Source organism: Dryobates pubescens, chromosome 12, assembly GCF_014839835.1.
Source record: "Dryobates pubescens isolate bDryPub1 chromosome 12, bDryPub1.pri, whole genome shotgun sequence".
NCBI classification, from domain to species: domain Eukaryota; kingdom Metazoa; phylum Chordata; class Aves; order Piciformes; family Picidae; genus Dryobates; species Dryobates pubescens.
In genome coordinates this window covers 23,750,714-23,777,732 of record NC_071623.1, presented here as the reverse complement: position 1 = coordinate 23,777,732, position 27,019 = coordinate 23,750,714, and the positions used below count along the sequence as shown (strand labels likewise).

At 39.7% G+C, this 27,019-nt stretch overlaps 2 protein-coding genes across 2 annotated transcripts in view; one reads left to right on the top strand and one right to left on the bottom strand.

The window, feature by feature from the left end:
- The first annotated feature begins 7,771 nt into the window (after positions 1-7,771).
- On the top strand, positions 7,772-13,319 carry N6AMT1 (N-6 adenine-specific DNA methyltransferase 1). Its single transcript, XM_054165889.1, has 6 exons — positions 7,772-7,988; positions 9,295-9,381; positions 9,958-10,048; positions 10,945-11,028; positions 11,733-11,874; positions 12,895-13,319. Exons 1-6 carry the CDS (start codon positions 7,846-7,848, stop codon positions 12,999-13,001), a joined length of 654 nt encoding a protein of 217 aa, XP_054021864.1. The 5' UTR covers positions 7,772-7,845; the 3' UTR covers positions 13,002-13,319.
- A 2,205-nt stretch (positions 13,320-15,524) lies between these two features.
- Positions 15,525-27,019, bottom strand: part of LTN1 (listerin E3 ubiquitin protein ligase 1) — a 31,885-nt gene continuing 20,390 nt past the window's right edge. Inside the window, exons 21-30 of the mRNA XM_054165930.1 lie at positions 26,356-26,500; positions 24,453-24,666; positions 23,716-23,953; positions 22,844-22,918; positions 21,984-22,170; positions 21,378-21,549; positions 19,929-20,149; positions 18,015-18,209; positions 16,725-16,892; positions 15,525-15,997 (exon numbers count right to left, since the gene is read on the bottom strand). Coding sequence (XP_054021905.1) covers positions 15,935-15,997; positions 16,725-16,892; positions 18,015-18,209; positions 19,929-20,149; positions 21,378-21,549; positions 21,984-22,170; positions 22,844-22,918; positions 23,716-23,953; positions 24,453-24,666; positions 26,356-26,500 — 1,678 coding nt within the window. The 3' untranslated portion in view covers positions 15,525-15,934. The remainder of the gene's footprint in view (positions 15,998-16,724; positions 16,893-18,014; positions 18,210-19,928; positions 20,150-21,377; positions 21,550-21,983; positions 22,171-22,843; positions 22,919-23,715; positions 23,954-24,452; positions 24,667-26,355; positions 26,501-27,019) is intronic.

The following is a 27,019-nucleotide window of genomic DNA, read 5'->3' as shown; positions in this document are numbered from 1 at the left end:
AAAATCTTTCTTAATAGCTCTTTATTAGATTTTCATACTAAAATGCATACAGGGAAAACTGCCACCCAAAACATAATTACATGCAGATTTTGTTTAGATTCTTAATAGCCATGCTTTTCTTTCCTGACTAAAAGAAAACATTAACATTGTCCAGGAACACAGTATGGATGAGAAGGTGCTGGGAAAATGTTGGTCATATCCAAACAAAAAGAGAAAGACATAACATTTGCTAATACAAGAACCACAGCCTGCCTAATCTAGTATTGAGTTCCCGTGTAATCAGTATCAGCAGAGTCAGCCAGAAGGTGGTACTTGAAATCTCCAGGGTTGGTGTTTTCCTTGATGTTTGTTTCACAAGCACGTTGCATTATAATGGACTTGCAAGCAAGTTTTCAGATGAACTGGGAGGACCAGTTCTGTGACGGAAGGACAAGAAGCAATGGACACAAGTTGAAACCATGTAAGTTTAGTATGGATACAAAGAAAAATATTCTCACTTTGGCAGCAGTCAAGTAAGACTGCAGAGGTTCCATCTTTGCCGGCTTTCAAGGCCTGCATGGAGAAAACCCCAAGTGGCCTTGTCTGATCCCAGAGATGGCCCTGCTTTGTGCAGGAGGTTGGACAAGAGACCTGATGCTCCTTCCCATCTGAGTTACTCTTTGATCCTGGAATTAGAGGCTTTTTAATAGGAAGTAAGATTTTTTTTAGAAAGCCAGCTCAAAGCTCACAATGTTTGCTTGTTTTTAGGCTGCTTCTGTAAAGATAACTCAGTTCAAACTGAACTGCTTTGCTTAGTGAGTTTTATGCCTGGTATTCCTGGTGTAAATTGCTTCAGTAATTCAACAGAAAATGACTCTATTTTTTCAACTAATGACTCTCAGTAGTCATTCTTAATGTAGAGTTACCCCATCAAAATTAAAACCAACTGCACAATGTTTGAGTAGCCTGAACATTTAATACATCTCACTCTAAATGCCTATTTGTGGACAGCTGCTGTTTAGTTGAAGCAAAAGTGTTAGCATTTTTATTGCCTCTTCCTTAAATAAGTTGCTTTAAACTGTTGGGCTCATTTACATATTCTGACAATTCATTCTGCTGCTTAATTGCATACTGTGAAATAAACACATTTCTTGCCTTTAAATTTTATGACTTCCTGAGAAATCACTTAAGTTTCAATTTCTTCAGGAGCTCCAGCCCTCTGATCATCCTTGTGGCCCTTTCCTGGCCATGCTGCAGCATATCCAGATCTTTCTTGTAATAGGGGCTCCAGAACTGGACACAGTACTCCAGGTGTGGTCTCATGAAAGCAGTGTACAAGCACCTCTCTCCACCTGCTGGTCTCACTGCTCTTGACGCAGCCCAGGATATGGTTGGCTTTCTGGGCCTCAAGCGCACACTGAGGTGTGAACTGAAGTTCATACTGAGCTTCTCATCCACCAACACCCCCAAGTCGTTTTCTCCAGGGCTGCTTCCACACTAGTCACTCCCCAGCCTATATCAGTGCCTGGGATTGCCCCAACCCAGATGCAGGATCCTGCACTGCGCCAAACTCAAACTCAACTCTCAAACTGCGACAGAGGAAGTTTAGGCTCGAGGTGAGGAGAAAGTTCTTCACAGAGAGAGTTGTTAGCCATTGGAATGTGCTGCCCAGGGAGGTGGTGGAGTCACCCTCCCTGGAGGTGTTCAAAAAGGGATTGGACGTGGTACTTGGTGCCATGGATTAGTAGTCATGAGGTCCTGGGTGACAGGTTGGACTTGATGATCTTTTGTCATAGAGTGCTCCAAAACCCTCCTTCTCCCACATCCATCTGCAGAGGTTGAATGGGGGAAGACAAAGATGTGAAATTCCTTTCTCCTCCCCCTATGGGCTTGAGTGGGGAAATGTTTAAAGGTGCCCTCTCCTCCCTCTGGGAGCTAGAGTCCCACACGTGCATTCACTCCTGGAAAAGCCCATGCTGATATCTGGAATTGTGATTGGCTGGGTTCTTCATGCCACATATACATTTGCACTGGACACATTATCTAGGGAAGATCTTAAAATAGAGTAACCAGAAAGTGGACTCGTAGTCATTTTGGGATTCATTAGATTTGTGGCGCTTGATTTGAAATTGGAGAGATTTGCCTGCAGCACCCAGACCTGACTTCTCCCCGGACCTGCGTACCCTGGATTCCTGCTCCCTGCCCCCTGCTGGAGCAACCCTGCCTCTGCCGTAAACTGCAGCTGTTCGCTGAAAACATGCCAGCAGTACAGCTTCTCTTCTCTGCTCCACAGGATTTACCTCGTGGGAGTCGTGTCTGGAGACACTTCAGTTTTGCCGGATTCCATTTTCTTTGGATTTATGCCACGTGGTCCACAAATTGGATTATAAATATTGCCGTTTCAGAGACTGCTGCTAAGGAGAGACCCAGGGACTATCTCCAAATTACTACTTCACCCTCGTGAGTAAAATCCGTTACTCTCAGCTTTTCCCTAGGGTCCTGACTTGCCTCTGATTTCTAAGTGGGGTAAAGCTATTTTGTGGCTTAGCCTTATCCATTTTCTGAATACTCGAAATTGAACCAAAATTGCCCATAAGCAACCTTGTGGCATTCCTGACCGAATAGAACCTGGAAATAAAATTTAACTAGTTTGTACATAGTTTGGGGGCAGGGCTTTAGGTCCCATGGACTTGTAGACCTTCATTTTCATGGAAACAAGAGGAAGTGCCAGAGGTAATCAGTCAATCTTTATTCCTGGTGCAGGACATACAAAAGAACCTTGGCTGCCACCCAGGTGAGCCCATTATTACTTGGCTCCTCTGATGCTGGTATAGTGTAGCCACTAGTTTGGAATTAGAAGGCAAGGAAGCCAAGAAGTTACTATCCCTGTCTAGGGAAGGGGGCATTGACAGGGTTATCAGAAAAAAGGTGCAAAACCCTCAGCCTCTGGAGACAACTTCTAGGAGATGTAAAGGATGGGTATGCCTTCAAGGAATATATGATGGGTCATCTGGAAAGATGGATCACCATGGAGAAAGGCATCCAATACTTGAAGGAACTAGCTCTGCTGGAAATTCTCTATAATGACTCAAATGACAATCCTCAGCCTACGAACCCAGAAGTTCTATGCACACATGCCATGTGGAATAAGCTTCTACAAAGCACACCACCATCATATGCCAGCTTATTGGCAAGAACAACCTGGGCTGTAAGGGATAGCCAAGGAAAAACAGTGGATTAAATGGTTAGCCTGCTACACCAATATTAGGGAAGTCTCTCTTCTCATACATGGGCCTGTGTTTCAGCTGTGGAGGAACTGTCCTGAAGGGCTGACCAAATCTAAGATAACATGTCCTACACTTCACCTGTGCAGTCTGATATTTCAGCTATTAGAATCAGGCATCTCTCTGTCCAAGGGAGAATCTGGAAGTATACACCATTATGTATCCTCTGGTTTTACTGATTTGACCAGGGGAGGACATGAGAAAGTGGGATGCAAAGTCCACTTAGCCCTAGATGCATGAGTCTGTGAATAGCAAGAAAACCCTTCCCAGAAGAATGGTGCCCCAGTTTCCAGTGGAAAATCTCCCCCAAAAAAGAGCAGATGGATTGTTTCTGCCTCTGATCATGCTGGAGGGACCTCCAGAGCATTCTTACAATATTTCATTCAAAATGTAATGAGAACTAAAAAAAGTCTCTGCATTGTGTATGCATATGTTAAATACAGCTAATTCATTATCATGATCCCACTTAGCCTGACTGCATTCAGTTTGGCCATTTGTAAGAGATTCCAAATCAACCCCTTTCACCTTCATGCAGGTGATGATTCTAGTTAAAATGTACAAGGAACACAGCTACAGTTTGACCTATCACAAGTGCTGCTGATAGACTAACAGCATGATTAGAGTAATCCACATTATTTTTAACCTTTGTAAAAAGGAATCCTGAGCTTCTGTAATTCTTAAGAAGGCATATTGTCTTGTGACTGCCCATCACTTCCCTGTTTTCTCTCTTTCTCTATGAATTCTCCATTCAAAGACCTTGGAAACAAAATAAGGAAGGACACTCAAAACTAGCAGTCAGCATAGAGACTTCTCCCACGTATTTGGGCAGGAAGCAAGTAAAGGAATCTCCTGTCTTGCTAGTTTGCTTGTCAGAAAACATTTTTTTAGTCTTATTTGTGTCTAAACCAGTTTAAAATTGCAAGAAACATCAGAAACACCCTGAAAATAGGTGAAAGACCAAATCTGCCCTGAGCTACATTGTAGTAAATTCATGGGGAAATTAGACATAATTCACAGTATCACAGTATAACCTGTCCACCAAAGAAGGCAATGTTGGTAAACTAGCTATGAAAGGAAGTTCTGCTACTATTTTGCTGCTTGAGGAACTGTGTTTTAAGATATAAATGTAAAACATTTGATTTGACTTGATCATTTGTAACTATAAAATCACATTTCCATTCTTTACATTATTTGTTTCATATCCAGCTGCTCAGTTACTGGTGGCAAGTGTTTGCTGATTGTTGTTTGTGCTCCCTTGTCTACTTTCTGCTTCTGCCTTTCATAGTTAGTTGTAGTTTCTTCTGCACTGTTGCTTGGTGCCTGGGGGGGGGATTTTGCCGTGTCCCCTGCTGATGTTAAAGGAGGAGATGACTCACTGCAGAATGCTGTAACTAAAACAAAATTTGTATTTCAACACAGTACAACTATCTCTGCTGGTCAATGACATAGTTAAACAAAAGAAACTTGAAAAAAACCATTTGAACAGAATAGCCATCAAACACGGCAATCCCACTCCTCTTCTTGATCTCACCTAGCAGTAGGTCTTTCCTAAGTATCTGGCTCACATTCAGTTAAAATATGACTACTTCCCTAAATGTTCTTTTTCTGCTTAGTTGATCATTTTTCTGCTTAGTTGATCATTTTCTCCCCTCAAGTGTTAAAATAGTTTTGTAGACTATTAAAAAGTTCCTTGCCTTCTCCTGGAGGTAGCTGCATTTCAATGATGAGTGACCTAAGTCCTTCAATAGAATATTTGGTATTTGGTTTGTAAAGTGTAGCCTGCACTCTGGGATCATTTCAGGAAGGGCTATGAACAAGTATCCATCATTCTTATTGTTTAATATGTCATCCCTGGACCTTTTCTTAGCAGGTCTAAAAATTCCACAGCTGTGATTAAACAAAACCATGCCAAGGTGTACTGAAGCAATGTCATGATGTAAGAGCAAGAATTTCCATCATTAAGGAAGTGAAAAAAGATGAGAACTATTCACTTTAGAAATACAGATTAACAGTGTGTAAAGCCCAGCACTGACTCACCAACAGTATCTATGGAGAATGGGGAGCAGAGAAGTTTTAACGGACCATAAACTCCAAGGTTTGGGTTTTGGTATAGTTAGGGAACTCAGTAGTATGAGTAGAAAGGGAAATGTAATTGAGAGATGTGACACATGCACAAGTAAGTTAATTATCCAAATACTAGAAATGAGTAACATCTATGTGTTCTTCACATCAACAGTAGTGTAGTTCTTCAATTAGTAGTCAGGGAAGCAGTAAAAAGAGGATACTACTTTTGAATTTGATAAGTAATTACTATGTTGTGTCATGGATGTCAAGGAAAATAACCTTACATGACTGACCATGTAAAAATTGAATATAATTAAAGAAAGGATAAACTAAAGTAGGTCTGTCTCTAAACCACACTATTCTAAAATGGCAAGCTTTAATAACTAAAAAGCATAATTGAATGAAAAAAAATCACACTATGGAAGGGATTTCAGGATGTGAATGAGAAAGGGTTCTTAATTGTTTTGCATTGAAAGAGAATGAAAGTATTTGATCACAGATAAAGGTGGAAGCATGGGAATGAATGTGTGCAGGAATAGGCTTCAATCCTGTGAAATAACCACCCCAAGCAAAGTATTACAGATATGCAGCATGTCAAAAAGAGAAAAAAATACTGATCAGTAAAAAACCTGTGTCTTAGAAGCTGGCAAATATGTAAAATATGGCAAGAAACCTATCTACTTTTAGGAAGATATTAGATCAGTTTAAGAAAGAGATTATATGATGTGGTTGCCTGCTGGACTACACAGATGAAGAGATTTCTTCCAGAACTCTCCTAGCAGTCCCATATTTTCAGTGATCCTGGTGGCTCCACTTCCTCAAATGTACAGAAACCAGAGTATTCACAGGTCCAGGACAAGTCTACATCTCTTCTGGAACATGGAGGGCCAGATGCATCCATGAAATATTTGAGTTGTTTACAATGGAGATCTCTGAATGCTGACAGACAGCTAAGGGGTTATGAGTTAAACATCACTGTATAAGAAGAACAGCACCAAATTCCAAGCAGGATAGAGCCATACATCTTAGTTAGTGTAAACAAATGGTTATGATTCCCCTCACGAACCGTTTTTCATCTCAATAAAGCCTAGTTTAATAAGATGGCATAGGCACCATTGAAAATGGGAATATTAGCTTTCCAATAATTTCCCCAAATTGAAACAGAATCTGTTTGGGCAAAAACAGTCTAGTTGTCTACCAAGAAAAACATTTTAGGTAGTTATATAAGCAATAAAAATAAATGTTTTATAAAATTCACCCAGAGGACTTATATGTATTTTAAAAAAACAATAATAATTAATCAGATTTCATGAAGTATGTAACAGCCAGAAATAACAACGAGTACAGCTGAATCTGGTGAAGTCATTTCTTCTCCTGCACTCCAAAGCTCGACCACCTGTGAAGATTAAAGAAAAATTATCCAAAGAATTCACTTTCCTTATACGGACACAGGGCAAAATTCTGTCTTTTAATATGACTTCATTTGGCCAAAGTAGTGGAGTTTTATGCAAGCCTAATATGTTTTACAAGTACGTGGCCCTCTGGCACAGCAGCAACTCATTGGGAAGACAGATGAAATGAAGGTTTCCTTCTGAATTTAAAAAACTGGTATTGTCTCTAGCGAGGCTCCTGTTCACTACTACCCCCTGAAGCAGCCTGTTGTGCTCAAAGGATGACCACAGTAACCTAGACGAGCCAACAGGTGGTTAACCTCTGTCATTCTGACAGATGCATGATAATCTTGGAATGATTCATAGAATCATTGGCTGAATCATAGAATGCATTGGGTTGGAAGGGACCCTCAAAGGTCCCCTTGTCCAACCTCCCTGCAGTGAGCAGTGACACCTCCAATTAGATCAGGTTGCTCAGTGCTGCATCAAGTTTGGTACTGAATGTCTCCAGTGATGGGGCCTCCACCACGTCTCTGGGCAACCTTTTCCAGGTTGCTCTGCATTAGCCAAGAGATTTCCAGTAAAGGAAACCATCAGTATCTTCTCACAAGCTCTGATCTCACTTAACCTGTATGCAGACATGATGGTGAAAGATAGAATAACTCCAAAAACACCCAAAACTTTGCAGAAGAGCACAGTAGGGGCCTAAGTTAGGAGGCGAAAAGGGTTAATTTTGTTGGCAAAATGAAGCTTACAACGACACTTCATATGGGGGAATGAATTAAGAAAAAATAACATTTTAAACTGGAATGTAATAATAGTACCAGATCAGCTCCATGATTAAATTTACTCTGTAACGTGAAGTTTTCTCAGCTTCTGAGTTTCTAGAAATGCTTTATGCACCGGACAGCGGAGTGAGAAACCTAAACCAGTTTAAGATCAAGCCTGACCATTTCATTTCCATGACAGGACAGGAACGCTCTCACTGGCGGCGCGGGCTGCACCAGCGCCTCGCCGCTGCCGCCCTTCCTCCCTTGGCGTCAGCGCGTCGCGCGCAGACCTGGGCCCCACCCCCTTCCCCTGACACCCGGGCGGGCCTGCGCACGCGCGCCCCGCGGCAGGGCGGTATGGCGGCGCCCGCGCTCCCTACGCCGCGGTACGAGCACGTGGGGCCGCACGGGCCCTTCAAGGACGTGTATGAGCCGGCTGAGGACACCTTCCTGCTGCTGGATGCGCTGGAGCAGGACGCCGACTGCCTGCGGCAGGCTCGGTAGGCGCGGCAGGGAGGGGCGAGAGCATCACTCGGGAGCGGCCAACTGGGGAGGCGGGGCGGGGCGCTGGTGGGTGTGGAAGGCGCGGGGAGGAGGCATGGCATAGCATGGCGTGGTGTCTCTCCGTCACGCTGCTGGCAGACGCTGCTCTCAGAGCGGCCTCGGCCACTGCTCTTTGGCTGCGGGGTGGCACGCTGCGGGGGTAACTGCCCGAGCAGCCGTGCGGGGGGCTGAGACTTAACTTTGTTGGCAATAGCACACACCTGAATGCTCAACTCCGGGGCTCACAGCTTTAAAAAGACAGGGATCTGCTTGAGTGCCTCCATTGGAGGGCTACGAAGTTGCTCGGGCGTGGAGCACCTCTCCTGTGATGACAGGCTGAGATTATGGAGGCTTCTAGTACTTACTAGAAAGCTGGAGAGGGACTTTTCACAAGGGTACGATAGGACAAGAGGTTATGGCTTTAAACTGAAAGAACATACATTTAGATTAAGATGTGAGGAAGCAATTCTTTGCTTTGAGGGCAGTGAGGCATTGGCACAGGTTGTCCAGAGGAGCTGCAGATGCCCCCGTCCTGGCAGGGTTCAAGGGCAGGTTGTATGGGGTTTGAAGCAACCTGATCTAGTGGAAGGTTCCCTTGCCAGTGGCAAGAGGGGTAGAATTAGAATGATCTTTTAAGGTCCCTTTTGAACCCAAACCATTCTATGATTCTATGACTATGGTAAAATGTCTCTGTCTCAGTCCTGAAGAAGCTACAGAAGTTGCATAGCATCTTGAGTCACTGCCCTGTGTCAGTGGCTGTCATCTGCACAGCTGTCAATGTAAATGCTATAGAAATCACCCAAAGAGTTGATCTTATGAGTGCTTATTTTGAAATTGCCTGTAACTGCTGTTTGTCCAGAGCTGGCTGAAAGGCTCCTGAGATATTCTGCATTTGAGTTCTGCTTTTGTTGTGTGGCTTCACGGTGAACTTCTGTAATTTCTGTTATTCAGACTTGCTGCAACAAATGTGCATTAAATGCTGTAGAAATGTAGCCTGTACTATTGAGATTGTGTAGATAATGGAAACTTATTGTTAGACACAGGGAAATGTGTTTCTCAAAGTGACTTGTGATAACCTGGAATTGGCTGTAAGGGCACCAGTAGGCCTGGTAGCCATTATGAAACAGAGGACAAAGGCTTTGCGGGCCTGTGATCAGTAAGTATTTCACCACATTTGGGTGGAATAACACTGTCTAGACCAACTTGCATCTGTTGGAGATGTTCTTGTATGCTACAATTAAGTCATACAGTTTTCTCTCTTAGAGTTGAGATCTGCCTTGAAATAGGATCTGGATCTGGTGTGGTTTCAGCATTTCTAGCTTCCATTATTGGATCCAGTGCACTATACATGTAAGTATAATAGGTCTTAAACTCTTGTATGTGGTAATGAAGACGACTTAGCCCTCACATACACATTTTTCATGTTCACATTGGTATCCTCACAAAGATAGCTCAGTTCTACAGATGCAGAAATCCAAGTGAAGACAGTCTAACTACTTACTTTAGGTTTTGTAACAATCTGAAGTAATAGTGCAACTAGCATAATGTTTTCCCACTTAGACAAATTACCAAGCTTATGCTTCTGTTTACTGGGTTGAATCTTGCACTTTAGCCACTGACTAGTCTTACTGAGGTGGGGTGACACAGCATTAGTGTGTTGGCAGTTCAGAGACTTGCATGTATAAATATTATGTAGAGCTAGCATTGAAAAGGAAATCCTGTACTTCAGCTTTAAGACAGTGATTGAAACAGCATAGTGTAGTTTAGCTACTGATACATTATGTGTATTCTACTGACTACTTTTTGTTATTTACTTGCAAAGTAAAGGCTGTTGGATATTTTTATTAAGAGTACAGAAATTAGCATGTGGTTCACAGGCTTAGATTTCTAGATACAGTAGCCAGTAATATAATAATATGTTTTTAGATGTACAGATATCAACCCAATGGCAGCTCATTGTACAATGGAGACAGCTCTGCTTAACAGTGTTGACCTTCAGCCAGTCATTACTGACTTGGTAAGACAGATATTTCCATAATATATATATTTTTAAATCTTTTGAATTTCTTAATATTTACTAGATACTGAAAACTTGAAGTCTAGAACAAACATTCTCTTTCTAAGCGCAGGTGAAGAAAAAACAACAAAATGTCAGTGTTTCTGAAAGAAAGGGAAAATTAACTTAAGCTCTAAAAATTAAGATTTACAAATTAATTAATTAAAAATGTATATAAATTACAGAGTTAATTTGGAAAATGCTGCACAAGGAATTCTGCAGGGACCTGACATTATCAGAGCCCTGCCCCTCTGATGCTATGCAATTCCTGCTTCACATTTCTTTCTGATTTTATTAGGAATCCTATGTGCTGTTACTTTTTGTTTCTTAAAACGTTAGTATAGAGAAAAGCTAAGTTTCTCATTTCCTTAGAACCTATTTGTTTAAAATATGCTGAATACATATGCTTATAAAAAATGATGAAGATAGGCAGCAATAAATGGATCTAAAATGGATAAACAACTGCTCGTACTTGGGTAGTGAACTGCAGCCATCACAAATTGGTCACTTTTAGTAACAAATGTTAACTGATGAAAAATTCAAGACTCTTTTCTATCTTAACTGAGCCTTTTATATCTGAACTGAGCCTTTCTCTTGCTCTTCTACATCCCATATTTAAATTGTCTTAAGACTGGTGAAATTCTTTTGCCACGGCAAGCACTTCTTGATGCATCTCTTGTACGTAGAAAGTAAAGCTTAGCATTCCTGAGTCAGGCTGAAATGCTGAGAATATCCAGCACTATCTAATTTCTAATTTTGCCTTTTTTTCTTTTTTTTTTAAATGTTTGCATTCTTCATGTTTCAAAGAGCAAACAAACAAAAATAATTAACAAAAGAATCATCAACTTCATCTGTAGGTCAAAGGACTGTCTCCAAGATTAAATGGGAAGGTTGATCTACTCGTATTTAATCCACCGTATGTGGTAACACCTTCTGAAGAGGTAGGAAACACCAGAAATGCACAATGAAAATGGTATTTCTACTGACAGAGGAGAGATGGCAAATCAAATAAGCTTTGGTATGAAAACTGGAGGGCTTTTCTGAAATAGTAAAGGATTTTATAGGACTAGCTCTGTTGTATTGTAACAGCACTGTCATGGTGAAATTGACTCACTTGAGCTGCTTAGAAAGACTACATGAGAATAAGGATTGCTGTCTGTCTGCAGCTTCTCAGGCCTTAGTTTCTCCATCAAGTCTAAACCCTGTAAGACTTCTGTTGGGCATGCTAAGGTATTATAGAAAACTTTCAATGGAAAATGCTTTTGTTCCCTACAAAATAAATACCCTCTGCTTCTGCGGATCTCTACTAAATATTCTCTGTTCTCAGTGTTTGACTCCTGAGCACTTAAAGGATTTTCTGGACACCTTCCACTTGACAAATAAGCTCATACAACATTGTGTGTATTTTCTTACAAAGTCTGTGACAAAATCTAGCTTTCACTCCAGTTTAAGAGAATAATTTGAAACAGAAGTATTTTCATCAAGAAAGAATTAATCTTTAAGTGATTTTGCTGCATAAACTGATCTACTGAATCAAAGTTGTCTGTTGTCTAGTGGCAAACACTTATGATGATGTTTCCCATGTAGGTACCACTGACACTTCTATCATTCTGTGTTATGACACTCTTTGCTTTTACTCTTCTAGGTGGAAAGCCATGGAATAGAGGCATCCTGGGCTGGTGGCAGAAAGGGCAGAGAAGTAATGGATAGAGTTTTTCCATTAGTACCAGACCTACTTTCACCAGGAGGATTATTCTACTTGGTCACAATTAAAGAAAATGATCCAGGTGATCACTTTCCACAGACCCTTTATATATGCCAAAGGAGATTAACAGTGTACTAATCAAAATGTTAATCTCAGCAGTGTTCTCCAGGTAACCAGACTTCAGTAAACAAGTAGTACATCAGTTGCATCGAACATGTAGTGATAACTCATTGAAGACTGACTGTATGTATTGAAATTCACACAGGTGTTCCAGGTTATCATTAGAAATGCTATAGAGGGGTAGAGTGCGTCTGTACACTTCATACAAACTGTGGCATCTCTGTGGACTCCAGTGCTTCTCATCATTGGAGTTTTGTAACCTACAGAGAAGCATCTGCAGAACCTCATGGCTTTTGGAATCTTTTATTCCTTTTATTCATGCCTTGTGCATCCAGTGACCAAAAATGTAAGGACATCTACCAAAACTAAGAACTCCCTAAGCTAGCTTGGAAAATAGTAATATGTAGGTTCTGACTCCAGCAGCTCTGTAAGGTTTCAGTTCCAAGTCTGAAAGGTGACTGTAACTCTTCTCAGCTAGGTAACAAAACCAGACCCACCCTTTCTCCTGAGAGAGAATGGTGTTGTAATCATAAAAGGCAAAAGCCTTTAGCTAGAGATGTGGTGCTGTCTAATTTTGACACACACAGAGAAGAGCTTTGGACCTGCTCCTGATCTGATGGTGAATGGTTGTATGTTATCAGGTAGTTTGAAAAAAAAATAATAGTGTTTTCATAACTGATTGATTAAGGCTGGGGAGAAGAAGGTGCTAGAAAATTCACTTTCCTCTACAAATTAGCTTCATAACTGTATTTTTTTTTGTTGCTTCCAATAATACCAAAACACAAAACTTCTGTTATAAAGTTTACAATTTACTTTGTCCTTGGTGGAAGGGTATTGTGCATAAAAATTACTGTCTGAAAGACTAAGAGGACATAGTTCGTAATCTTCGCTTTACAGTTTATGTTTGACAGATACCTTAGTGCTGCCTCTTATAGTTGATGACTATATAAAATCAGTTTTAACACTGCACTTTCCATTACAGATGAAATTCTGGATATAATGAAGGAATGTGGCTTAGAAGGCACACGAGTACTTTCCAGGCAAGCAGGACAAGAGATGCTTACTATCCTCAAATTTAAGAAGTCTTAACCTTCCAGGCAGATGGACAGTTCAACACCGAGTACCAAAGCTGTCAAGTCAGTTTTTTAAGCCAAGATTTTCACTCTCATAAGGTTACTTATTACAGCAGTGAAACTGATTGAGACTCTTGTTTTGGGGTTGTTGTTTTTTTATTCTGGGTATTAACCAGCTATTACCTACTATCAGAGGTAGAGTTGTCCTCTGGCTTTACACAGGACAGTTGTGGGGGAACTGAAATACCCTCTTCTGCTATGTTTGCACTAAAGACCTTTTTCCTCTATAAAGAGGTACTTGTGCATTTGTCATTTTTGGTTATTAAAATAATGTACTTAGTTCTTCCTTTTTTAATAGCTAGTGTATGCAGTCTTAAATTAAAAGACGGGATAATGAAAATAGGAACTTAAAGCATAGTAAACCAAAACATGATTTCAACAAAAAAGTGCACTGGAGTGTCAAACAACTGGATATTTGGACAAGGAAATACATGCATCCCTATTAAAGAATCATGAATCAATTCTGGCCCCAATGTCTGCTGCAATCCAGGTGAGAACACGGGTAAGTTTTGCAGGAAGTGATTCCTGTTATGCTCTCAGCATCCTGCTGAAGACTGGCAACTACTGACAAGCCAGGTAACTTTTTTGAGTATTGCTGTGTCTACAGAAAGGTCTGCAAAGGTGCACCTATGTCCTTCTCTTGGAAGACCAAAGAATGCAACACTTCCTGGAGAGTTTTGGGAAGCATATTCCTGCTCTTAACACACATGAGAATAAGCTGCATGGCATGTATTGTCAAACTTGCCAAGAAGAAAGCAAAAATTCTGCTCTCCCAGACCCTTTTGGCTCTGCCCTGTCAGCAAGTGCCAGTGTCAGAAGACATCTGCTGTGCAAGCACCTGCAGATCTTTGTTCTAGTGTAACCACAACAAAAGCTCTTCACAAGTCTGTTCCTAGTAGACAATTTGCACATTAGTGTCTACTAGAAGAGTTCAAGATGGCTCTTTTCAAGCAATACCTAAATTTTAAGCCCAGCTGTGGTTAACTTGCTGAACTTGCAAAGGAGTCATATGGAATAACTAAAGTGATGGATCAGAAACAACCTGTTTTCAGTTAAACCTGTAGAGTAAGTTTTAGATCTTTTCTGTTCTGTCTCAAAAAAAGTCAAGAAATTGCTCCTCTGGAAGCCCAGGGTTACCAATTACAAACACAGACCTATGTTGTCAACAGCTAAAAACCACTGCAAGAGCTGTTGCCTAAAAAGGGACTAACTTTGATAAAACATACAGCATCTTTAAAAAACCCCAGCTGTTGAGGTACTACCAATTAGGTACACTAGAAAGTCAGCATCTGAAAATTCATGGTATTGGTTTCTGAAAAGAAAAAAAAACCAACCAACAAATCAAGTGGAAGAGACAGCAAGCCAGAGACTGACAAAAATGTATTTATTCCCCTTTTTATTGACTTTTCAAGAAAACCACCAAAAATACCATCCAAGATCAAAGATATTTGTATGCTACTGCTGCTAAGAAAAAAAAAACCCAACCAACTTAAATGTAGAGTTGTATTGGAATTTAATGGTCTTCATCTGTCATGTTCACTTAAGAGTCATGATTATGGGACAGTGGAAGCACCAGTGTATCTTCAATGATTGTTAATTCACCAGCTAATGAAGGCATTAAATGAAATAATGAGAACAGGAACTGATCAGTACAGAGGCCTTCTCTTTAAATGCCAATCATCACTCAACAGGAAGTGTTTTTTGTTGTCATAAGGGAATAACTATATGCCCTTGAAAGTTAGCTGCAGATTTTCCAGCAGAAGAGCGAAGAAGTATAAACAAATGCACAGCTGGGTGTAAAAAGGAAAACAAGAGACTGTTCTAAACAAATTTCATTGGTCAGATGTGTGGAATGTATTCTAACAATCCCACATTCTTCTTTATTCCTTTCTCTTCTGGCTGTTGAGGTTGTTTTCTGCTCTGCCCAGCTGGGAGGACTGTTATCAGCCTTACCTTGAGATAAGAGCACTAACTCTCTAACATCTTTCTCTTTTCTTCTAATTACACAGAGGAAAGGGGGGGGAAGTTAGGGGGGAAGCAGGGCAGTTTTCCCCATTCAGAGGGGTTTCTCTGCTGTGTTCTGATTGTAAATACCTGTATAATATTGTAAATACTGTATATTTGTATATACTCATTGCATTCCATTGTAGAGTGTAGTTTTGCTTGTAAATACAGCTTCCATTTGCTTTCCCGACTGAGTGAGCCGAGCTTCTTGTTAATGTGGTGGTAGATTCTATACCATTACAGGGCTTCCAAGTTTTTGTGGTTTTAGGGTATTGGATAGTTGAGGGGTTTTTGGGAAAATGTGACTGTCAAGGTGAGAGCTTAGTTTATAAACATGTTCATTTAGAGTGTTCTATGTATAAATTTATACTTCAACAGAAGGTCATCACCCTAGTTCTATGCCTTAAATGTCTAAGAGTAACAACATTCTTTTTTTCCTCCATACGAGGAACTATTACAAACACACTAAAATCAAGTCTTCATACCTTCTATGTTAAATTCAGCTGTTATATTCAGAGGTATGATCTAGGCTAAGTGCATAACATCATGTTAAAATATATCTAAAATAAGAGGGTTTTAATCCACTATGCCATAGCTTAAACACCACTTTTCAGACATAAGTCTGCAGTATTTTGGAATTTTTAATATATCTCAATACCTTTAAAATATACACATTAAAATAAATTACTCTTACATATTTCTTTATATCAAAGAAGAATCTTCAAACTTACAAAAAACAGTCCAGAGGTAAATGTGGCATATGCCTGTCAAGAGTTTTAAAGTAACAGACATTACTTCCAAGGAGTTAGCTTCTTTCAACACACAGTTTATTGCCTCCTCTTCCTTTATTATTTAGCTCACAGACAGAAGACAGACCATTTTATTTCAGAAAAATGTCTCTCGACAGAGGGGACAGGTGGATTTGTTGCTGGATGTGAACCATTTGTACTGAAAGAGAAAGAAATCTGTTTAATACATCTGTTTATCACTAATAGTTAATCATGATCTCCTAATGAATAGATTATCAAAATGTTAACTGTACTTTAAAAATACCATCAAGAAATAGGAAAAACCAAACCCCTTTCCACTTATGTATGCATGTACACACATGCACGTTTGCAGATGTATGTACACATATTGAACAAACACAGCATTAACATTTTAGTCTAAAACCCTTGACACAAAGGAATGCTCACTAGTCTTAGTCTTAGTCTCAGAATAAAAAGGCAGTGTTTTTAAAGCAGCAGTAGTTCCACCATTGCATGGCCACTCAGATGCCAGCTCTCTAACAATACAGCCAGTCCCTGTGCCGCCTACAGTTGAAGGTTAATTGTCCAGATCAGCATAGTTTACTAAAGAGCACACTGCATGAATCAAATTTAGCCTTTTCTACACTGCTGTCTGAGCTGAAAACACAATGCTGTCACTACACCTTACGTAGATACACTGACTTCTTCATGAACTCCAAGCAGTTATCTGTGAAGTAGAGCAACCCCTCTCTCTCATTAGGTGCCCTTACAGCTTTGTACAAAATCCATAAAAACCAAAAGAGTTTGGCCAATCTCAGCTATTTCCATGACATAATGGAGAATTGTTGGTGTTACAGCAGAAGTTCCTAGCTCAAACTATGAATTTATTTATTTGTGTATTTCAAAGATTTAGTCTAGGTACTTACCAAGCAAGCTGAATGAAACTTTTTCTTGCATGTTCTGCAAGCTTTTTTGGGAAGAGAGTAGTTGGAACCATGAATGACTGAAAAGCAGATCATGCAATCTTCAACGCCCTCAAAACGTTTATCCACATTATTTTTCCACAAAGATAAGCCTTCCATAATGCTTCCATTCTAACAGAGGAAAAAGAGCTGTTAACACTGTACAGTTCCTTCAGAATATACTGTTACTCTTAAGCACATAGAATCAATAAGGTTGGAAAAGACCTCAAGGATCATCAAGTCCAACCTGTCACCCAACACCTCATGACTACTAAACCGTGGCATCAAGTGCCACGTCCAATCCCCTCTTGATCAACTCCAGGGATGGTGACTCCACCACCTCCCTGGGCAGCCCATTCCAATGGCTGTGAAGAACTTTCTCATCTCGAGCCTAAACTTCCCCTGGCACAGTATGAGACTGTGTCCTCTTGTTTTGGTGCTGATTGCCTGTGAGAAGAGACCAACCCCCACCTGGCTACAACCTCCCTTCAGGTAGTTGTAGACAGCAATAAGATCTCCCCTGAGCCTCCTCCAGGCTAAGCAACCCCAGCTCCCTCAACCTCTCCTCATGGGGCTTGTGCTCAAGGCCTCACCCCAGCCTTGTTGCCCTTCTCTGGACACATTCAAATGTCCTCCTTAAACTGAGGGGCCCAGAACTGGACACAGTACTCAAGGTGTGGCCTAACCAGTGCTGAGTACAGGGGCACAATGACTTCCCTGTTCCTGCTGGCCACACTAAAGCCTGAAGGCTTTATAATCTGAAAGTATATACAAAGCCAACATATAAAATACAGGTAACAGTCTAATCTATAGAAATGCAAGCATTCAGCATAACCAAAAGAATGCACTTAGGAGCACTTCAAAGAGGATTTTCATATTTTCAATCCCTGTTTTGGTCTAATCACAGACACTGCAACTTTAGCAGCCACCACTTCAGTGTGCTAGGTTTTGGAGGTTTTTCCCCTTTAATTTGTACTGGAGGTGGCATTGCCAGATGGGGCAAACACTGGGCTATGTCTTAAACAGATCTAAATCTTCCAACTTTGTCTATGGATTTACAGAACTTACTAGGCCAATAGTGTTACCTTGCTGATTCAGGACCCAAAGAAAAGCAGATGTGACCAATTTAGTGAAGTCCTTTGAGATCTACTGGTGTGACCCACTATACACATCTAAATAGTACTGCATTACTGAGAATATTTTGCTATCATCAGCACTCAAGTTTTCAAGACTTGGAGCTTTCTCTAAACTCACCTGATGGGTAAGATACGTGCTTAACTGCAGCATCCAATTGCGCCACTGCTGTACAGCCACACCAACCCTCTTTCCACTCTCAACTGTTATGGATCCCAGGGGGTAATTTGATGGAAGCTGTATTATTAGTTCAATAAATATATCATCAACTGAATAGGTAGCAATGACCTCCCGTGCTGCAGACCGAGCTTTTACCTGTTAAAAAAATGCACATATCAAAAACCTCCAGAAAGACATAAAATTATTAGAGATGGTGCATATGTAAATAAAGCCTAAATAGTTCACTACACACAGTAATTGCTTTTCTTAGGCCAGGAAAACAGTTTTCTTAAAGACAATAAAAATCCATTCGGATCTAGGCAAACAAATGACCAGCCACTTTCCAATGACTATCAGAGGGCTGGAACACCTTTCCTATGGGGACAGACTGAGAGCTGGGTCCATTCACACTGCGGAAGAGAAGGTTCTGGGGAGACCTTATAGCAGCCTTCCAGTACCTTAAGTGGGCCTATTGGAATTCTGGAGAGGGATTATTTATATGGGCATGTGGTGACAGGGCAATGGTTTTAAACTAGAATAGAGTAGAATAAACCAGGTTGGAAGAGACCTTCAAGATCATTGTGCCAAACCTATCATCCAACACTACCTAATCAACTAAACCATGCAACCAAGCACCCTATCAAGTCTCCTCCTGAACACCTCCAGTGACGGTGACTCCACCACCTCCTCGGGCAGCCCATTCCAATGGGCAATCACTCTCTTTGTGTAAAACTTCCTCCTAACCTCCAGCCTACTGCAGCAGAGTAGATTTAGATTAGTCATTAGGAGGAAGTTCTTTACTATGAACATGGAGAGACACTGGGACAGGATGCTCAGAGAAGTTGTGTATGCCTCATCCCTGGAATTGTACAAGACAAGGCTAGGCTGAATGAGACTTTAAGCAACCTGTTCTAGTGGGAGCTGTCCCTGGCCATGGCAGCAGTGGTTGGAAGTAGATAACCTTTTAAGGTCCCTTCTAACTCAAGTTGTTCTATGATATGATTCTGTGATATAATTAATGCTTGATAACAATTTTTAATAAACCAAAAAGAAGTATACTGATAGCAGGATCTTCCACTTCCCTCAACTCCTCCAACATCACAAACCTCATTCTTTGATTTTGCCAAGAGGAATATTAATAAGCATTAACAATGTATCAGCACCAAGCCAAACTACGTTCTCATCAACCACTCAGCACAACAAAAATGCGTGCATGTAAAGCGCTGTAATACATAGAATACATAGAATACATAGAATAAACCAGGTTGGAAGAGACCTTCAAGATCATCGCGTCCAACCCATCACCAATCCAACACCGCCCAAGCAACTAACCCACAGCACCAAGCACCCTGTCAAGTCTTCTCCTAAAAACCTCCAGTGATGGCGACTCCACCACCTCCCCAGGCAGCCCATTCCAATGTGCAATCACTCTTTCTGTATAGAACTTTTTTCTAACATCCAGCCTGAACCTCCCCTGGCGCAGCCTGAGACTGTGTCCTCTTGTTCTGGTACTGCTTGCCTGGGAGAAGAGACCAACATCTGTCTGTCTACAACCTCCCTTCAGATAGTTGTAGAGAGTAATAAGGTCACCCCTGAGTCTCCTCTTCTCCAGGCTAAGCAACCCCAGCTCCCTCAGCCTCTCCTCGTAGGGCTTATGTTCCAAACCCCTCACCAACTTTGTTGCTCTTCTCTGGACTCGTTCCAGCAAGTCAACATCCTTCCTAAACTGAGGGGCCCAGAACTGGACACAGTACTCGAGGTGCGGCCTATATATATATAATAAAAAGACTGGTTCTGAGAAGTAACATTTCTCAAAGCATCTGTCAAAAACCCTTATGTAAATAAAGAGAACAGAGGACAAGAAGTCTCACTAACCGTCATGCCATTAAATAACTGTGTGCTAGTCTGAACAGAAGAGATTTCCTGTGAAGAAAGCACGCTGCTGACGTATTTGCTCGTAAATTTATCTACGACATTGAAGACACGTTTCTCACAGCTATTCCACCAAAGCCTGACCATGGCTGGCAAGTCTTTCAGTGTTACACGGTACACAGAGCAGGCCAAGTGGGGAATCTGGGATGACAAGTCTCCTGTCCCTGGGAGGGGGGAAAAAAAAGTCCTTGAAATACTCTAACCTATTAGTTACAAATGTTGGTTCCTCCACACCACGCACAAAAATTTTGAGACATAATTTCATGCATATGTTCCTTCTCCATCTGTTACCGTAAGTGCTGCCTTTCTCCAACAATCCAGATTCTTTGTTAGGCCAACATTTCATGACTGGAAATTCATTTCCTAATTTAGAGAGGAAATGCATCTTCCAGCACTGGATGGACTACCAGAAATCAAGAGTAATTTATATCCCAGAAATGACAAAATGCTCACTTTGAAGTGAGCAAACAGATGTTTGGAGCACATCTGAGGTTTGCAGTATTCTATAGAAGCACACAAACAGCTAAGAGAAATCTCTCTTGGGATATCCTGTTGGTCTTTCTTGCTTACTGTCATCTAGATAAACTGTTCAGCAACATGGAGTGATGTTCAAGCAAAAAAAAATTATGAAAACTCAGTATCTTTGCTTACATCTGTACAGGTACATAAAATAACAAATAATACAGGTAATAATACTACAGGTAATAAATACAGGTAACAGAATAACAAATCTCAGTGAAGCAGCTTTCAAACCTAATTTTCTTTTTCATGTTTCTCAGATAGGAAAACAAAACAGCCAAAAAAACCCAAGCCTATCTTCTTGCGTCGTGGTTGATTGACTCTGGGTGTTCTAAACAGCATGATTGAAACAATATACAATTTATCATCTCAATTAAAAAAAACCAAAACCACAACCTTAGTAAGATACAAGCAAAAAAAATATAGGAGTTCCATTTAGCATTAAAATAATAGAAGAAATGGGAAAGTCCCAGAATAATCAAACATTTTTATTATCTTGGAATCTTTGCATACATTCAGGATTCAGATAAGTAGCAATGCATTATTGGGGTCCTAAATTAATCATCTAAGCATTTCATTCTTTTGGGTTGGGTTTTTTTGTGTTTTGTGGGGTTTTGGTTGGTTGGTTGGTTGTTTTTTTTTTGTGGGCTTTTTTTGTGGGTGGTGGTTTTTTGGTGTTTTTTCTTCCCTGATAAACATTTCAATTTTGGTTAAGATTCAAATGGGGATTGTTAGCCAAAGATTTTTAAATACAGGTATGTATATCTGTATAATTTCATAGGCAATATTTTCTAAGTATGTATTTTTAAGCAGAAAAGAGTGTTTCAACTTCAGCAGTATCAAAACTCAGGAACACACAGATTTTTTACTAACCTTTAACACCTAGACGAAGCTCTTCGGTAAAGAAGGTTTTTGTGTCCTTATTTGGAGCTTCTAAAGCTGGCCCAGAAGAGACGGGGTTTTCAGGCATAAGCCTGAACAAGTGATAAAGCAGTTTATTCAAGCTTTTAGTTCTTCTAAGGTACTGTGAGTAGAGAACTCGCAGCTGAAGAAAGCAACACACAAAAAAGCAAAATGCAGATGAGACTTAACAAGTAGAGCTTAGTCTGTAAATAATACAGTCATGTTTGTGTAGGGATGAAAAGCAAGACTCTGATTCTGAGCAAGTGTTCAGAAGAGTGACTTAGTTCTCTGCACCATTTTGAGTTATTTTAAGATTTAAAAAAATAAATAAATAATCTATAATGCTTGTTTAAAAGTGCCAGAAAGAATCTTCTGTTAATGGCTCTTCATTCTTTATTACTCAGATATTACCATCCTTAATTACTGCAGTGCAGGAAACCAAGTCTACTGATGGTTTCAGAATCCCACTAATTCCACACAAGCAAAAGAGGTAGGAAGATACAAAATTAAACTTCAAGATTCAACCACATAAGCACATTGAGCAATTCAGTTAAAATAAAGACTCTGAACATATACCTGAGACGAAGCTGCTTTGAAGAAAGCTAGTATTAACTTCCAAGTGAGAAGATATCCTAGAACAAGGCAGAATTCATCACTCAGGGGCTGAATAACTGCAAATTCTCCAACTGGAATACATTCCAGAATGTTTTCCAACAAGAGTTCTTGAGTGGCCAGGAGAGACATAAGAGCTGCTGGAGGTGATCTACAGAAAAACGTTGTCTGGATTAGTAAACTCAAATCTTGATCACGGTATTAACTGTATTTACATTCACAGCTTTCCTAGAAACTTGTTGGGAAAGCCAGCTATGTAGGACATAAAAGGGCCCTATTATTACAGGAAAATTTACTTTTTGATTCACACATTAGTGCTAGATTGTAAGATTTTAATTTTTTCCCCCCTGAAATGGATAGTTGGTGTGTTTACCTCTTGCAAGACAAATATAAACTGAATGCCAATCACTTAATGTGAAAATAGTCTATAGCTTAGCTGATTTAATCTACATTGTGGACAACCGGTTTGCTTGCATGCTTTAATTGTCAAGTCACACCAACAAAGGAGCAACTCAGCAACAGATCTCCCTGTCACTGAATGTGTTGGGTTTGGACTGTGGTATTGGCACTTAATGTTGCACTTAATTTAGTACCTGTACTTAGAAAACAATTGCAAATATTGTTTCCAGTTTTATCACCAAGGTAGGCTTAGCCAGTTACATAGAATATTTTCAATATTTATGATCCCTACTGTCATAGCCATGTTCATTTTTCTTCCTTTTAACATCTCCTGACAGATGACTACTCTGCTGCAAATCTCATGTTCTGTAACATAGTTTAAAAATACAGAAAATCCATAAAAAACATGAGGAAAAAATACACACAATGCCAATTCCTCCTCTTCATCACCATAAGACTTGAGATCTTCGTCATCAAATTGAGGCAATTCAGGCATTAATCTATGGATACATGGAAAGGAAACCAGATTTCATTTCTACAATTTTAATGTATGTGATGCATAGTTCTTTACTTATTAGTGTCAACATAAATGATCCTAGAATCAATGAGGTTGGAAGAGACCTCAAAGATCATCAAGCCCAAACTGTCACCCAAGACCTGATAAGCAGTAACATAACAGAAGTACTTCCTTAATAATAACACAGAATCTCTAAGAGAGATGTCATCATTGCAGATTTGGTTCCTGAATGACAGACAACGAGCACACAGCCTTACTTCATTCTCTTCCTGAGTCATGCTGCAACAAACTTCTCTCTCTCCGAGTAAAGCTATTGCAACTTCACTCATTAGTCTAAGTGAAAGCCTTATGCTTAAGCCATCTGCCTGGCAATCTGCATCTAGAACAGTGAAGTGCTTTTCAAAGTCGTCTTCTTCTCTCTATTGGCATTAGAGATACCCAAAATTTCCACAAGAATACTAAAGATTTTTACTCATTTTCATGATCTAAACTACTGAAAATAAAAAGGTCATTCTATTTAGATATACTGTCAAATCAAACCCAGATCAAACCTGGAACATTTCAGTTTACATTTTAGGATTCTCTCTGTGTTAAAAGAGAGACTAAACATAAACAGCTTTATAGTTATGATGCTGATACCTGTGTAACTGTGGTACAGAAAACAAAATTGTATCTTCATGTACTGCAGTAAAATTTCTCAGCATGATATTCACATGAAATTTATGAACAAAAAAGGGAGTTGGGGGAAGTGAGGAAAGTGAGGAAATTGTTGATTCTTACTTATACAACATATGGTAGACAGAAATCTGCACAGGTCTAGCCCGGAACAGCAACAATGGAGATAATGTATTTAGGAGAGTCTGAAGTTTATCTGGAAGATTTGTTTTCTGCCCTGCCACAAACTTTGCCGGCAGTTTATGGTTTAACAGCTGGTCCTTCGAGATGTATGTCAGAGCTTCACCCAAAGATGTCAACACAGCATTCTGAAAGCAACCTTCAGATGCATTTTTGGTTTCTCCTATTTAAAATAGAGAAAGAGAAGCAGTGATACAGAATGTATGCATAACATCATCAACAAACACTACTTGAAACAACTAAAACTCAGTCAAAATCCATCTAAACTTAAAAGTCACTATATTAAGTGCAATTAGGAAGAAATTCTTCACAGAGAGAGTGATTGCCCATTGGAATGTGCTGCCCAGGGAGGTGGTGGAGTCACCATCATTGGAGGTGTTTAGGAGGAGACTTGATAGGGTGCTTGGTTGCATGGTTTAGTTGATTAGGTGGTGTTGGATGATGGGTTGGACAGGATGATCTTGAAGGTCTCTTCCAACCTGGTTTATTCTATTCCATTCTACTTTACTGATTTACTGTATGCTCTACAAGTGTTCAAGAAAGTGAATTTTTTTTATAAGCTATGTTGACATAATATTCCTACAAATTCAAAACTATGGCCCATGAAGTGCATTTCAGAATAGCCTGACAGCCTATTACCCACCTCTTTGCCATATACTTGCCTGTGACTTTCACCAACAAAGGTAACAGCAAATTGTGAATTCCTTCAGAAAAGAATTCTTTCCATTCACTGTTCAAGTTCACAGGAAGGTTTCCAGTAGTTTCAGGAGTTGCAGCTTCAAAGTAAGCACTGAGAGCAGATGCCAAATCACAACTAACACAAGCAAAAATCTGCACAAGCGGCACATGATAAAGCGAACGGTTTTCACTGGTTGTCTAGGAGGAAAAAAACAAAAGGAAGAATTTGTAACTATAAACTGGCTTTAAAATACAGTTCATGTTCTCTGTCTATGCCAGAAAGTGTAATTTTAAAGAAAGCAAAGTTGCAGGAAAGCATTTTAAAATTACTTGGAGGAAAAAAGGGGAAAAAAAAGATAGGGGAAAAACAAACAAACAAACAAACCAGAAAAAGTATTAAAAATGTAATTTGCATTTCAGCAACATGTGCTAAAAGTTATTTCAAGTTTCATCAGCATTTAGAATCGTGGACTGCTTCCCCTGGTATTATCTTTCTAAAGACAGAAAGGAGCTGCCACCAAGTGGATTCAAACCGAAATGCACACAGCTGTAGCCTATCTGGAGCACTTGTGCACACAAGTGCGCCAAAATGGATACACCAAGTGCTCTCACTTCTCTCTTTCAAACATAAAAAAGTCATACCAGTATCATGCATCTGTTTCCAAATTGAAGGAAATTGGCAATACACTTCTGTAAACCGGAAGCTACTCAAGTGGTGATCAGGAAAACATTTCCTCCCATTTCCTCTTACCCAATACAGCTCTTTCATTTTATTTTTCTTCTTAATAACATACCCCCCAAAAGCAGCATTTTAAAATATTAGTAATATTCCTAAACATTAATCTATGCAACAAGTTGTTCATACCCTTTTAATGATTCTTTGCTTTGTTTTTCTTTTAAAGAAAATACCAATGCTTTAAGGGCCTCAAAAACATCTAAGAATGACCAAGAAAGGACATATGGCAGTTTCCAGTCAAAAACCAGAGGTTCTATCTTTATCTGATTAATAAAGAAATAGCTTGCTGTTCACTAACTTTTTTTTCCCCTAACAGCATTAGAATATAATTTTCATGTTTCATGTGATCATTTAGATACTGAAATGCAGATACTGCTTTTCATTCAGTTACATTTTTGAATGTCTTTGGTCTTAAAGGGTATTTATTTTCAACAAAGAAACCTACACCTGCCACACTTCAAAATTATCCCCTGATTACTAAAGCCATTATTAAATATCATATTACTTCAAGGGGGAAGTAATTTTATCTCCCTGTATACACATGACCTCTGCCAGAGTTCAATGAAAAAAGGATTTAGTGCAATTCTATACAACAGTGTTGAATACTTGCCGAGATAACTACATCCCTGTGGTATCCAGAGAACAGTCTAAAAAAGCACTCATGCAGTAGGCAAAGTTTATTTTCTTAGTTCTGTATTTTTAATTAAATGCTGTTTAAAATAAGATGTCTTTGAAATGCTGATTAGCCAGCTATTAATAGTCATTGTTACTCTGAAGTACCAGAGAAGTAACACACATTAGCTGGAACAAAGTTAAATTTGTTAAGACTACTGTATACTGTAAGTTTGGAACACTCTGATTTCCATTCCTTTTGGCAATCCTTATGCACTTCTTCTCCAATTTAATTGCTATGTGGCATACCTTCTACAATGTTTTATTGTATCATCCTGATACCCCACTTTCCACTTGGTAAACAGATAGGTAAGCTTTTAACATGCAGCTTTCCAAGTTTTAGGAGGAAATGTCAATCAGACATGCCAGAAAGACTATAAAAATTCATTTATTTTGCAGTCCATTTTTTAACCCTGACATCTGGAGGATCCTAGGAAAAGCTACAATGCAATGTTTATTAACAGTCTCTTTCATATTACCTCCAACCAAGCCAGCATGGAGCACATAATGAAGTCCCATTCACTCTCAGCCAAAGGAGCTGTGGAATGCTTCAGCAGCAAGGGCAGGTAACGGATCATCTCTATGTTGAAACCAATCAACTGAGCACTTGTTTCTTTCAGATTGCTGTAATGAAAACACAACTAAAACTTAACATATCTTCATGTTGCAGACCTGAGTATCTTATTTTCTTGCCTTCACTTCTCCTCTTAGGACAAACTAGTCTTACAGCAGGCTCTACTTTTGACACTGTCATTTTCAAAATCAGAATGCCACACTAGCTGACAAGTCTAATAAGTAAGTCAGTAAGCAGGCACAAAACAGGCCAGCAGATTTAATTTCTCATTTCCCTGTTCTACAGGTTACTAAAATTCTCCTATTTACATACTCACTCAAGTAATAAACTTACATAGACTATGAAATTTAGTAATATTTACTGGATCAATGTCAGAAAATAGTAAATTAAGTTACTAATTAGAAAAAAAAAAGAAGCCCTAAGGGCCCAAGTAGTGTATGCTGTTTAGAGACCTTTGTTGCCTGGACTCTTCTCACTATACTCAACACAAATGAACCTCAGTATTTTTCATACCTTGCTGGAAGCTTTCAGGTCTAGAATTTTTTAAAAAGAAGATGCCTAAATTTGGT